The 13812-nt window shown below is 39.0% G+C and overlaps 1 protein-coding gene across 1 annotated transcript in view; it reads right to left on the minus strand.

Moving 5' to 3' along the window:
* Positions 1-588: 588 nt before the first annotated feature.
* Positions 589-13812, minus strand: part of LOC126482312 (PHD finger protein rhinoceros) — a 246149-nt gene continuing 232925 nt past the window's right edge. Inside the window, exon 19 of the mRNA XM_050106352.1 lies at positions 589-4801. Coding sequence (XP_049962309.1) covers positions 3563-4801 — 1239 coding nt within the window. The 3' untranslated portion in view covers positions 589-3562. The remainder of the gene's footprint in view (positions 4802-13812) is intronic.

Consider the following 13812-nt stretch of genomic DNA (forward strand, 5'->3'; position numbering starts at 1 on the left):
ACAGTTGGACCTGCTCTATCTTCCTCCTCCGTCTTCAGTGTGCATTAACTAGACGATCTTCATTTGTTGTAGACAATATATGTAACTGGGCAGATAAAAAAAAGGCAGTGGAAACACACACACACACACACACACACACACACACACACACACATGCGCAGAGAGAGAGAGAGAGAGAGAGAGAGAGAGAGAGAGAGAGAGAGAGAGGTAGATGTGTGTTCTCCTGCCGCCAATTGGTGATTAAATTTTTTCATCCATCCTACTACATTTAATTTGTTGTAGGTACTATTAATATTCCGTTTTTATTCTCTTTCTGAATAGATACTGTCACCCTACAGCACACCTGCAATAAGTCTGTATGCAATGAAACTCTCACAAGTTATGGTAAAAGAACATACTGAGCAAAACAGTTACAGTACTTCACAATGTCCTCAGAATGTTTGGAAAATACTGATATTAACTAGCAAGGGGACAAAAACAGACAGCAATACATCATTCTGTATATTAACAAAAAGTGTTTAATAACTTATTCTTGCTACACCAGCCATGTGACGAAGTCAATAACATCATTAGCATGCACACTATAGTAAAAAAAAAGAGAAAAGAATTGGTAAGTAAGTTTCCATTATTATACCTCCCTCATTAAAAGGGCAAATAAAAATATAGATGATCATCATAATGAGACTCAAATCACTTATTTTCAAGCTTCAAAGAAACAAGTTAGCTACTAATTTGTTTCCGAGAGCAACTCACGAATAAACAACAAAAACTGTGAGGTAGGGAAGTTTCATTATAATTCAGATATTTATTCAGTGTTCTGTTGCAAGAGTTTCTGAATTATACAGTGTAATGGTAGCGCAACACCACTGTCAAAGTACAAATTTATATAACTATGTTTAATAAATGCTATAGTAAAAGGCTAGTGAACACCTACATACTACAGATCACAGATTCACTTCATTTATAGCAGTCATTAATGTGATTCTGATGAGGTAAACTGAATCCTGATGAATGTTCTTCATATGTGATGAATCTCGAGTGTCAGTTTCTTATAGTACATCTAAGAGATGCTGCAGAATATGGATGACAAGTAATAAAACCAAGAAACATACATGATACTTATGATGAGGCAGGTACATATATTTTAATGTGATGAGATATAAATTTATCTTTCAGAAAGTGAGACTTTATTACCTTTCACTATTGTTCACTGAATGCACAGCCTTTAATGACTGCCTTTTAATCTCTGGCACAGAGAATATTTTATTTAGTAATATTGCACAGCAAAACACAAAACCAATGATGGCAGGTTGAGTTCATTTTAAAAAGGGTGGTGACAACATATTAAATATGCATACCATTCGTTTTCTCATTCTAAAAAAAGATTTGTATTTCACATTGCAACTATGTGCACATTACAACACCATATCTTACAGGACCAGCATCACTTGTACATTATTTACAACAACATATACCTTTATTTATAATTATGAGAAAAATAATTAAAACAAATATTCTCTGTACAAAACAATTATGGTTTGTACACTGTATCTCAATCACAAAACCTATACACAATATTGGAAGGAAAAAGGAATATCGGCTAACTTTTACAATGGTTTAGAACAAAAGAACAGATCAACAGCCTAAAAATCATGCAAATGTTAAACACGTATCAGACTCTCAAAATATAATATTACTATAGTGCACAAAGAGATAGAGTACGGAAGTAGATTTTTGTCATAAAATAGAAAATATGTGCCTTGTGCTTCAATGGAAAAGTTTCTCCCAGTAACAACTGTGTGATTCTTTGAGTTCAAGAGATTAATGCTACTATAAACTCACTGTTATAAATTAATGACTGGATATTACACCATATTCACAAATATAAATAAAATACAAAAAGTCAGTATACTGCTGGGGTTGCACTATTTCAATTAAGATTGAGAGTATGGTCTAGTAAAATGCTTTCACATCTGTAATACTTAATTTGTTTTAACAAATGAAAATCATGTATTGCACCCGAATCATTAGAGACGTATCAATTTTTAAAAATACCTCTGAATTCTTTTTGATATCAGATTTGAATTCTAAGCACCTTGATTGTACACACAAAACAACAAAATATTATATTATTGCAGAATGAGGTACATACACAAATCCAAAAGATGTTTGCATGACCTCGTTAACACTTTTTACCTTCTAAAATCTGAATCTCAGCCATTTGGCCAAGATATATTTTTAGAAGCCATCACAGGAGCTAAAAATGTTGTCTTTTACAACAATCCTGAATAAAAACACTTTATATAATAGCAGCAAATACGTGGCACTTTTGCTGTTAAAGAGCTCTACTATTTCATTCTTTATGTAAAAATTGAGTACAACACTTAAGTTCTCACTTGACTCTAGAAACAGGTACACAGTTTCAGATAAAAAAATGGCAACTTTTAGATCAGCAAAGTGAGATGCATTTTAAACTACATTACATGCATTTGCATCCTACGAATAATTAGGTTCCAACACTGTTCTTACATCTTTTTCTAGTATGACGATACGGCGGCAATGCACAGGTCACAACCCTTTAAAGAGAGTTTGTTCAGTTCACTTATTAAACTTGTGATTGAAAATGTGTTTACTGTAAACTTTTATAAAAAGCAATTTAAAGGTACATAAAATAAAAAAAATAATTCTTTAACAATTTCTGCAAACCATATACTTCAAATAAAATATGAACTTACAAATAAACTGCTATAATACATTTCAACACTTATATGTACAAAAATATTAATCAAGTCTTAAATCAGTAATTGACTTTTGTACACTAACTGCTTCCTGTACTAAAGCTGACTATACACTGTGCAAATATACAAGACAATCTAAAAAGAGTTTAAATAGCTCATCACACATTCTTTTTATATACCAACAACATGAGAAATAAAACAAAAGGGAAACTCTGATTTTAGATTAATTTAAAACACTTGGCAAAACACTACTGGACTGGAAAGCTGTTAAAATGCCGTCCATTTTGTCCGCGGCAGCTTTCACCTCCGGTGGGTCAAACTAAGTGATAGAGGTCCACAGCTATCACACCTGTCCCTTGCTGCCACATCCAACGTTAAAAAGTAAAAAAAAGTATATTTAACAAAGTCATTAACAATAAATACTACGCATGTAACTCTACACACCGACACACAGGCAAAGTGCAGTCTAGATGTATGTTGTTCTTGCACACAACTGTTTGAAAGATAAACAAACTGCATACCAGATTCAGCATCTGAAATTTCATTTCCATAAATACAGTGTGAATGGAATACACAGTTGAAACAAAAGTTGTGCTGCACAACTCAATGATTAAAGTAATGAGTTTATCAAAGAAGAGAATTTGTAGAAGACTTTTCTTTAAATCCTTACATCAGTATTCCATCTATTGGTATGTACCAGCTGACCATTCTCCCTCACACATTTGTAACAATAAAAAAGGAGGAGGAAATCTTCAGATGCTGAAAGTGGCCAATGCACGTGCCCGCGTACATGGTCCATTGCCTGGGCCGGGTGTAAGTGTTCATCACCTTACTTCACAGCCAGTCCCACCCTCACTATTTTCTGTTAAAGTCACTGGTGCACTTTTCATCACATAACCTTCTTGACAACGCGCTAGCTTTAACCTTATGGGACTCACTTTAGACGTCCGAACATCTGGAGGAGCGGGAGGGTCGGGGGCTGTTGCTGGGGCAGCAGATGGAGGTTGAACTGTTCGTTCCACTGTTTTGGTCAAATCTCCCTCTACAGAAGGGACACTTGCATCTGCTGGAGGTTCAGTAAGATCTACAGGTACTGACTGTGGCACATCACCAGGATTGCGCGATTCTAACTGTGGTATCAATGGTGTTACATCTGTCGTGCGTTGATTTTTTATACGAATCACAATCTTGGGTGCTACCTCATCTTCTTGAGGCACCAAATGGACCTCATGAACGGCAAGTGGTTGCTGTGACTGTTGCTGTCGTCGCCTCTTGCCTTCCTTCTTCTCTTCTTGATCGAAGTCCTGCATAATGCGTCGTCGGAACTTCATGCTTTCTCGTTTGAGCTCCTCTACAGAAGGTGCTGCATTGTTAGTTGGTGCTAACCTCTTCTTTGGTGGGCGTATGCGAAGTCGTTTCTCCTCGCCGTCAGAACCAGCCGCTGTAGCCGCAGAAACAACCCCGGCATTCCCTGCAGATCCTATTTTTATCCGCAGAGTGGGTGGCTGAACAGGGGCTATTGCAGCAAGCGCAGGTGGTGGCGCTTTCGGAGGACGACCACGACGTCGAACGGCAGGAGCAGAAAGGGCTATACCGCGACGGTCGGCACCTGCTCCAATACTGATGTCATCGTATGGGCCTTGCAACGGTGTTCCCGTGCCCTTCCCACCACGCCGTTTGCGCTCCATATTCGCAGCAGCATCGACAACTGCCTTATAGTCTTCACGTGTAGGAATTGATGTCATGGATGCAACAGCTTTTGGTATGGAAATAACAGCACGCTGTGGTGGATTGGCAGGAGGACCAGGTTCTGGTCCTGGCTCAGGACCACCACCTCCAGGTTCATCCAGATTGCGCTCTTGGGTCCAGTATTGACGCAGTAGCTCCTTCTTGCGCATACGGCGCAAACTGGATGTTCCAGCTGAAGAAGTCTGTGACCCTGGCGGTACAGAACCAGCAGACTGACCAGCCAAACCAGCAGTCAGTGAAGCAGAGGAGTCCAACACTGGTGCAGGCCGCGACAAAGGAGTTGATGTTGCATAATTTGCGTCCAAGAATGGTCCCTGTAAGATGTGTTTTGCAATTTTAGTAACAATTCAGGCATAAACAACAATTAAATGAAGTTCTGCACTATGTAATTCTTCAACAAATCAGTATTTACCACACCATTAAATGAGTGTGCCGTGTCTCAATACTTAATACATAATGTGAGTTTTTTTTTTTTTTTTTTTTTAAATGGCCAGCATCCTCTTTAACCCTCAAGCAAGCACGCCTTTGTACAAAGTGTGCCAATCAAAAATAACATGTTTTTTATTGTTCCACTGTTGTTTTACAATTGCAAGTTGGTACCTATTCCTTCATTATTGCTTTAGATATCACAGTATTAAGTTGTGTTGTCATACATCCAAATCAGCAGCAGTAATATAAAATAAACTGCAAGTTATGTGAGAAAAAATTTACAATCCATGCAAGAAAATGACTAAGTTTCTGACCTATCAGCACAATCCCGCAATCAGGCAGTTATCTACGAGATAATTAGTAATGAAATAAGTGATGGGCAGAGACTGATAGAAATGTGCTGTTTAATATTTCTAGTGGGTCATTATTGCGGGATAACACTTGCATGGGGCAACAGAGTGATGTAATGAGAGGTTTATTTTTAAAGTAAGATCTGGGTTCAATGCTACGAAAAGGATAAACTGCTAGTCATCATATAGTGGAGATGCCAAGATGCACACAGGCAAACCAAAAAGACTGTAAAACAATAAACTTTTGGCCAAAAAGGCCTTCACTGGAAGTAGACCCAACACACAGCCACACACACACACACACACACACACACACACACAGGTGCAAACACACCGTCTCTGGCTGCCAAGGCGGACTGTCCGCAGCAGCCAGAGAGAGAGAGAGAGAGAGAGAGAGAGAGAGAGAGAGAGAGAGAGAGAGAGAGAGAGAGAGAGAGTGAGAGTGTGTGTGTTTTGTCTAATTCCAATGAAGGCCTTTTTGGCTGAAAGCTTACTTGTTTGACGGTCATTCTGATGTGCATATCTGCAACTCAGCATCTCCGCTATATGGTGAGTAACAATGTAACATTTTCATAATATTGTTAATATTCCATCCAACATTGTCTATTGTTTAAGATTAAATTGTGCTATTGTTTAAGATTAAATTGTGATTTTGCTCATATATGTTTCCCTTGGTACCATAAAGATAGCTATTCTTTACATGTGTACCAAGTGAACCGTGCGATCACTCACATTACAAAAAGATCAAGAGTTAATAATTGAACGAATACAGATTGATTCTTTCACTTTGCATTGGAGTTTGCACTGAAAGTTCCTGGCATATTAAAATGCCTTTGTGAACTGGGGCTCAGAACCTGGAACTTTGTCTTTTGTGGGCAATGCTCCTACAGACTGAGCTATCTACACATGATGCAAAACTCACACCCATACTGCCGCTAATACCTTTTTCCTAATCGCCAAACGTCACGGAAATTCTCCTGCACAGCTTCTGGGGCTAGTACTACTGCAATAAAAGGTGGGTCATTAGTTGTGCTTGAATAGCTCAATCGATATAAGCGTTGCCTGTGAATGGCAAGGTCCCAGGTTGGTTTACTGATCTGGTGGTATCTGGTAACCTACAATATCTAGTCAACTTTCTGACTCTTTGGTTCATGTTTAATAACTGTTAAACTCCTTGCCCACTAAATATTTACTCTGGCAAAAGAGGAAGAGCTTCTACAAATTTCTTCTGCATTTAAGAAATGATATTTCTAGTACAGCAGTCAATTGGATATTTGATGTTTTTGAGTCTGTAAAACATGCAAGATGGAAATTGGTGGAAAAGGGGGTTATAAAATAAATTTGTAAAGAGACTGCAATTTCCATTAACATTTTCCATGAAAACAGTTGTTACTACTCAAGCTAACAGAGTATCACAGTGAGAGAAACATATCATAAATGTATTAACTGATTTTTACAAGCGCGTTTTTTCTTCTGTTTTGAGAATATAAATTAGATTCTCTGTGGCACTGTCAAAGATACAATACCATCAATAAATGTATTAATATGTTGCAACTAATGATAATTTGTGCCAGACCGGAAACTGAACTCAGATTTGCAGGAAATCCAGATTTGGGGTCCAGATCTGGCACAAAGTTTCATTAGTTACAATATATTTATTATCTTACATTTCCTATCAGTTCTTCACTAATATTTTATTGATCAATGACTACAGCAGTGAAGAGTAATTTTACCATATTATGAAGCCTGAAAATGGAAAATTTGAACAGTATGTTATTGATGCAAAGAAAATCATAACTTGGGAAGGGGTGGGGATGATTAATGAAAATTTAGCAATAGGTGGCACTTTAAGTGTCAGAATATGTATATCAATAGAAATGTGGCACAGTGTTCTTCCTCAGTTTGTGTCTGAGACACCCAACATGGCTGTCTCCATGAAGGATAGCATGCTGTTGGTAAAGCCAGTAGCCCTGCAGACATTCTGGACAATCATTGTGACAAAGAAAGGCACCAGTTCCAAAATATGCTAAGGAGCTGGAGAAAGATTACAAAATTTGAAAAGACAGGTTCTTTTGAAGTGCAATGTGGCAGGAGGAGGAAAGCAGTTGATCCGGTGCCTGTTTAAGATGTGGCCGCAGCATTGCACGAGAGGTCGAATGATGGTATATGAACATCCAGTGCACAGGGAATTGTCCCCAACACTGGACATGCCTGCAAGCACGCTGCATAAAATCCTACAAAACGTCCTGCATTGCTATCCGTACAGAATAACCCATATGTCCAGGAATTACTTCCTGCTGACCTGCTAGCAAGACAAATTTTCACTCTGGAATTTCTTGCTCATGTGGAAGTGGACAATGAATGGTCATAGAACATTCTGTGGACAGACAAAGCCCATTTCCGTCTCCAATGACATGTCAATATGCAAAACTGCAGAATATGGGCAACAGAAAATCCACACGCACATCAAAGGTGCCTGCGAATGTGACTGTGTGGTGTGTGGTGATGGCATTGTTTATTGTAGGGCTGTATTTTTTCAAGGAGATGAGTCCAATGGGCACCGTTACCTGTAGTGTCATGGGTAAATGCTATGAGAGTCTTTCGCGAACCACAATTCCAGCCCTTCAACAGCATAGATACGTTGGTAGTATCATTTTTATGTAAGATGACACTCCTCCCCACACTGCACAGCCAGCGAAGTGGCAGCTGCAGAGGCATTTTGGAATTGCTAGAATTATCAGCTGTCGTTTCCCTCGCCTGTACATCCAGATCAGCTGATTTTAATCTGACTGACTTCTGGCTGTGGGATTATCTGAAAGATGTTGTGGTCAGTACTCTAATTACAAACATAGCTGAAACGAAAGCAAGCATTATAGAGCGCACCCTGAGTGTGACCCCGACACATCTGTTGTGAAATGTGCTGTTTCTTGTTTACAACTTGTGGCAGGAAACAGTGGACAGCATATTGAACATATTGTGCCAGTCTCATGACAATTAGAAACCAATGTCATTTGCTTTTTATGCTGCTTTTGGCCCCAGAACAATTCAAAACCGATGTCATTTTGCTTTTTATGCATTTTTTGGCCTCAGGACAATTAAAAATTGATTTTCTCCATCCAATGTGTTACGACCTTGTCATAGTTGACTGCCAAACTTGTGTAGTCATGCACATTGAACAAACAGTACAGACAGTGTAATGTGCAACTCAAACCACAGCCATTACATCACAATTCATCTGCCATTTGCATCATTTGTAGCTGCCCCCATTTATATTAAGATGCTTACAGTGGCATCTATTGTTAAAATTCTGGTACAATTTCTTTTGTTCCATGGCATTACTCCTTGCATCAATAATATGCTGTTCAAATTTGACATCATTCTGAGCAGTGATTCTCTTTCTACAGCATTTTGAAACTGGAACTTTAAGTATGAACAACCTGTACATTTCAAGAGGGGAAAACAGAACACAAATGTCTCTATTAGACATGATCATACTTTGAACAGTTTCGACACATAAGACATATAACACATTTTTCTACAACATGCTTTTGTTCAGGTACTACGGCTTATGTAAACATTAAAACTGTGAACAAGTAATAATTCTGCTTCAAAATGTTACTATTCCCTTCACACTTAAATATATCATCCCATGCAAACTATACTGTGATACTAACACATCTATTCTTAGGTTAATATCTACGAGCTTGGTACTCAATAGCATCTCAGTTTCCCATACTATCTCATTCATCCAGTCCATATAAATACTGCTGAGGCTTCCTCATTTCACCCATACTTTATACACGGAAGAGCCAAAGAAACAGGTACACCTGCCTAATATCGTGTAGGGCCCCCACGAGCACACAGAAGTGCAACAACATGACACGGCATGCAGTCAACTAATGTCTGAAGTTGTGCTGGAGGGAAGTGACACCATGAATCTTGCGGGCTGTCCATAATCCACAACAGAACGAGGGGGCGGAAATCTCTTCTGAACTGCACATTGCAAGGAATCCCAGATACGGTCAATAATGTTCATATCTGGGGAGTCTGGTAGCCAGTGGAAATGTTTAAACTCAGAAGAGTGTTCCTGGAACCACTCTGCAGCTATTCTGGACTTGTGGAGTGTCACACTGTCCTGCTCGAATTGCCCAAGTCTGTTGGAATGCACAATGCACAGGAATGGATGCAGGTGATCAGACAGGACGCTTATGTACGTATCACCTGTCAGAGTCATATCTAGACTTATCAGGGGTCCCACATCACTCCAACTGCACATATTCCACATCATTACAGAGCCTCCACCAGCTTGAACAGTCCCCTGCTTACATGCAGGGTCCCTGGATTCATGAGGTTGTCTCCATACCTGTACATGTCCATCTGCTCGATAAAATTTGAAATGAGATTAGTCCGACCAGGCAACATACTTCCAGTCATCACCAGCCCAATGTTGGTGCTGACGGGCCCAGTTGAGGCGTAAAGCTTCGTGTCGTGCAGTCATAAAGGATACACGAGTGGGCTTCCGGCTCCAAAAGCTCATATCGATGATATCTCGTTGAATGGTTCACATGCTGGCACTTGTGGATGGCCCAGCATTGAAATCTGCAGCAATTTGCAAAGGGTTGCACTTCTATCAAGTTGAACATTTATCTTCAGTTATTGTTGGTCCCGTTCTTGCAGGATCTTTTTCCAGCCGCAGCAATGTTGGAGATTTGACGTTTTACCAGATTCCTGATTTCACGGTACACTCTTGGAATGATTGTATGGGAAAATCCCCACTTCATTGCTACCTCGGAGATGCTGTATCCCAATGCTTGTGTGCTGACTATAACAACACGTTCAAACTTGGTAACCTGCCATTGCAACAGCAGTAACTGATATAACAACTGGGTCAGACACTTGTCATGTTATATAGGTGTTGCCAACGACAACGCCGTATTCTGCCTGTTTATGTATCTCTGCATTTGAATACGCATGCCTATACCTGTTTCTTTGGTGCTTCAGTGTAGAATTGTCCCAATCACTAAGAAGCATGTTGTAAACTTGTATCCACTGCCCATTTTATTTAACATACCTATGTCATTTACGTCACACACTGTAATTAAACTCCTCACTGACATGTACACCAGTTGACTAAAACATGTCAACACTGGCCAGAGTATGGACTTCGTGATTTCACATACAGCAAGATAACTGGTAGCAGTAGGTTCATTTACCACTAAGAGAAGTTGATAGATTTTAGCTTTGAATGGTGGAGAGTGGAATGTTATACCTCTCCTGGTAAATAAATTATTTAAGTGCTCAATAATGCCACATGAGGATGGTATGAGAGTGAAGCTGTACCCTGAAACTGGCCACAGGGGCAGTATTATTCTGAGATCTAATGACAAGGAAAATGTGGAATCTAGCCAAACATGTTTAGTAAATAATAATTAGACCCTAGAAACTACAAGAATGGTTTAGTTCAAGGAATTTTCTTAAGTACGAAGTCTGAATGCTGGCATTACCTGAAACATCACTGTAACTCTATGTGATGACCAGATCCTAAAATGCAATCACATGACTGACAGAATATTACAAGATTGTTATCCTGATAAAAGATCAGTCCTAGCTATTCTTTATTATGGATATGGCAGATAGTCTAGTTAAGTTACTTTTTGGAAATCTCTACTCTCCACATATTCAGTTGATTTTCCATTGAGAACGAAGTGAGAATAGTTATAAATAATTTAGGGGTAAGGGCAATAGCTTAATGAATAGCAGAAGTGTTGAGTCATTAACAGGCACAAACAAGAATGAAAACTTTGTTAGCTTTCAGATGAATCCCCTGGTTGACGAATCAATGCCTACTACTATTTGGGGAGTTATTATCTTCACTCCTAAATTATTTAATTTCTGCCAGAACTTCCATACCATGAAGAAGTATTAATTAGATCAAATGAGAGTATGCCGTTGATCATCAGTACACCGCGCCTCCTCTGGCCATTCATGAGGACCACCTCTTATTTGGTGAATCCAATTCATCTACGGATATTTTATTTATGTGTAGCCCTTCTCACTATTTTTAGTGGCTTGGGCTCATTATACATTCGTTTAGCTCATAATCACTTTTGCAGTACTCATTTTACTTCTGGACAAAATCCATCCTTTGGTGGTCTCCTGTTTTAGTCACTCCAGTTACAAAAACGACAGCTAGATAGTAGCACTGAACTGCCGCTTTCGAAATTTGTTTAAGTTTGGACATGGTCCAGTGTGTATTGTGAAGAACGTTATGAACTTGTGTATGTCACAGGAGGCATGAACAAGTGAAAAGCCACCTAAACTGTAGCCAGTTAATATAGCTGGCCATACAAACAGACCACTATGCTTACGGACCATTCTAAGATTCCAAGTATCTACTGGACAGTTTACATGTCACTGTACCTAGTTGTGTTCTGATGGGTTGGGTTGGGTTGTTTTGGGGGAAGAGACCAAACTGCGAGGTCATCGGTCTCATCGGTTTAGGGAAGGACGGGGAAGGGAGTCAGCCATGCCCTTTCAAAGGAACCATCCCGGCATTTGCCTGGAGCGATTTAGGGAAATCATGGAAAACCTGAATCAGGATGGCCGGACGCGGGATTGAACCGTCGTTCTCCCGAGTCCAGTGTACTAAGGCCGGTATTACACTATCAAATTTCTTTGTCAAAGATTTGATCAAAGATGTGATCAAATATTCCGTCAAATATATTTGACAAAGATCTTTCATGTAGCGCTAGAAGGGGTATTACACTGTCATCAAATTTTTCGTCAAAGTTCAAGATGGCTGACAACAACTTGTTATTAACCGCAGCAGTTGCACGTACCGCAATTGCGTTGTGTGCACATGCGGAAAAGAAGTGGAGGAAAAAAAGGAACCATACATATGAGGTTGACAGTCTTAAATTCCTGGGATTACAACTTGATAATAAATTCAGTTGGGAGGAGCACACCACAGAACTGCAGAAACGCCGTAACAAATCTGTATTTGCAATTCGGGTGTTAACAGCAGACATAGGCAACATAAAAATGAAAAAGCTTGCATACTTTGCCTACTTTCATTCCATAATGACATATGGGATAATATTTTGGGGTAAATCTTCAAGTCAAACAAAAGTTTTCAGAGTCCGAAAGCGTGTAATACGTATTATTTGTGGAGTAAATTCACGGACGTCCTGCAGAAACCTCTTCAAAGAACTGGGTATACTAACTATTGCCTCTCAGTATATTTACTCCTTAATGAAATTTGTCCTAAATAATATATCTCTTTTTCCAACAAACAACTCAGTTCATACATACAATACCAGGAACAAAAATGATCTGAACAAGGACTTAAAAGCACTTACTTTAGTTAAAAAATGGGTCCACTACTCAGAAACACTCATCTTCAATAATTTGCCAGCAAACATAAAAAATTTAGTTACAAATAAAGATCAGTTTAAAAGGAGCCTGAAAGAATTACTAGTGGCCAATTCATTCTACTCCATTGACGAAATTTTTAATAGAAACAAATGATGTATTTATTCATACTATTAGTATTGTTATTTCAGCTTTAAAAAATTGACATGTTCCACATCCACGAGGATCTCCTCAGCACGGATCTATGGAACGAAAAACTAATCTAATCTGGGTGAAGCCGTGGGTTTTACGACGACACGATAAAAGCATTCAACAAAACATGTTACGTGAGCTTACAGTGGATGACATCAAGTTGTACATCAATTACTTAAGAATGGATGAGCATACATTTCTGTATGTGCTCAGTGAAGTGTATCCTCATATCACAAAGCACAATATTCAATTAAGAACTGCCCATCTTCAGAAGACAGGCTCACTGTAACACTCCGATTCCTTGCTACAGGAGAGGGTTATGTTATGTTATGTTATGTTAGGTTAGGTTAGGTCAGGTCAAGTCTCCAATCTTCTTAATCTATTTTTGTATTCAGGGTGCCTCACGTTCTAAAGCGCCTCATCAGCTTCATACATCTCTATTAATTTTGTAGTTGTCAGCACACACCAATTGTATTTACCGGCAATGTTTAGAAAAACACTACAGACGACAGAACGCTACAGCGATGCTAGCGCTCCATGTGGTAACACGTCACATTGCAGTGAAGTGTGAACAGAAAACAAGCGATTTCTTTGATCAAATTTACAGCGAAGCCCTAGATTTGATCAAATATTGGACAACATTTGACAAAGTCCCTATTACACCATCAAATATCTTTGATAGTGTAATACTGGCCTAACCACTGCGCCACCTCGCTCGGTGTGTTCTGATGTATCAAGTCACTTTTGTTGCAACTACTGTCAAGTTCTCATTGCCATGAGCTCTACAGGTATTTTATGATGATGAAAGTTTCTTCATATTTCAGTTGTTTTCTTAGTTTTACTTTTAATGACATATATTCTGCTGCAGTGTAAAACTATACTGGAGGAAGTTTGAAGCCCCAAATCTATGGTACATTTGGACTCCACATTTTCCCTACTCTACTGCATTCCATTTGAGATACAGACTCACATGTGCTTCGATA

This window comes from Schistocerca serialis, chromosome 5 (genome assembly GCF_023864345.2).
Source record: "Schistocerca serialis cubense isolate TAMUIC-IGC-003099 chromosome 5, iqSchSeri2.2, whole genome shotgun sequence".
Classification (NCBI taxonomy): domain Eukaryota; kingdom Metazoa; phylum Arthropoda; class Insecta; order Orthoptera; family Acrididae; genus Schistocerca; species Schistocerca serialis.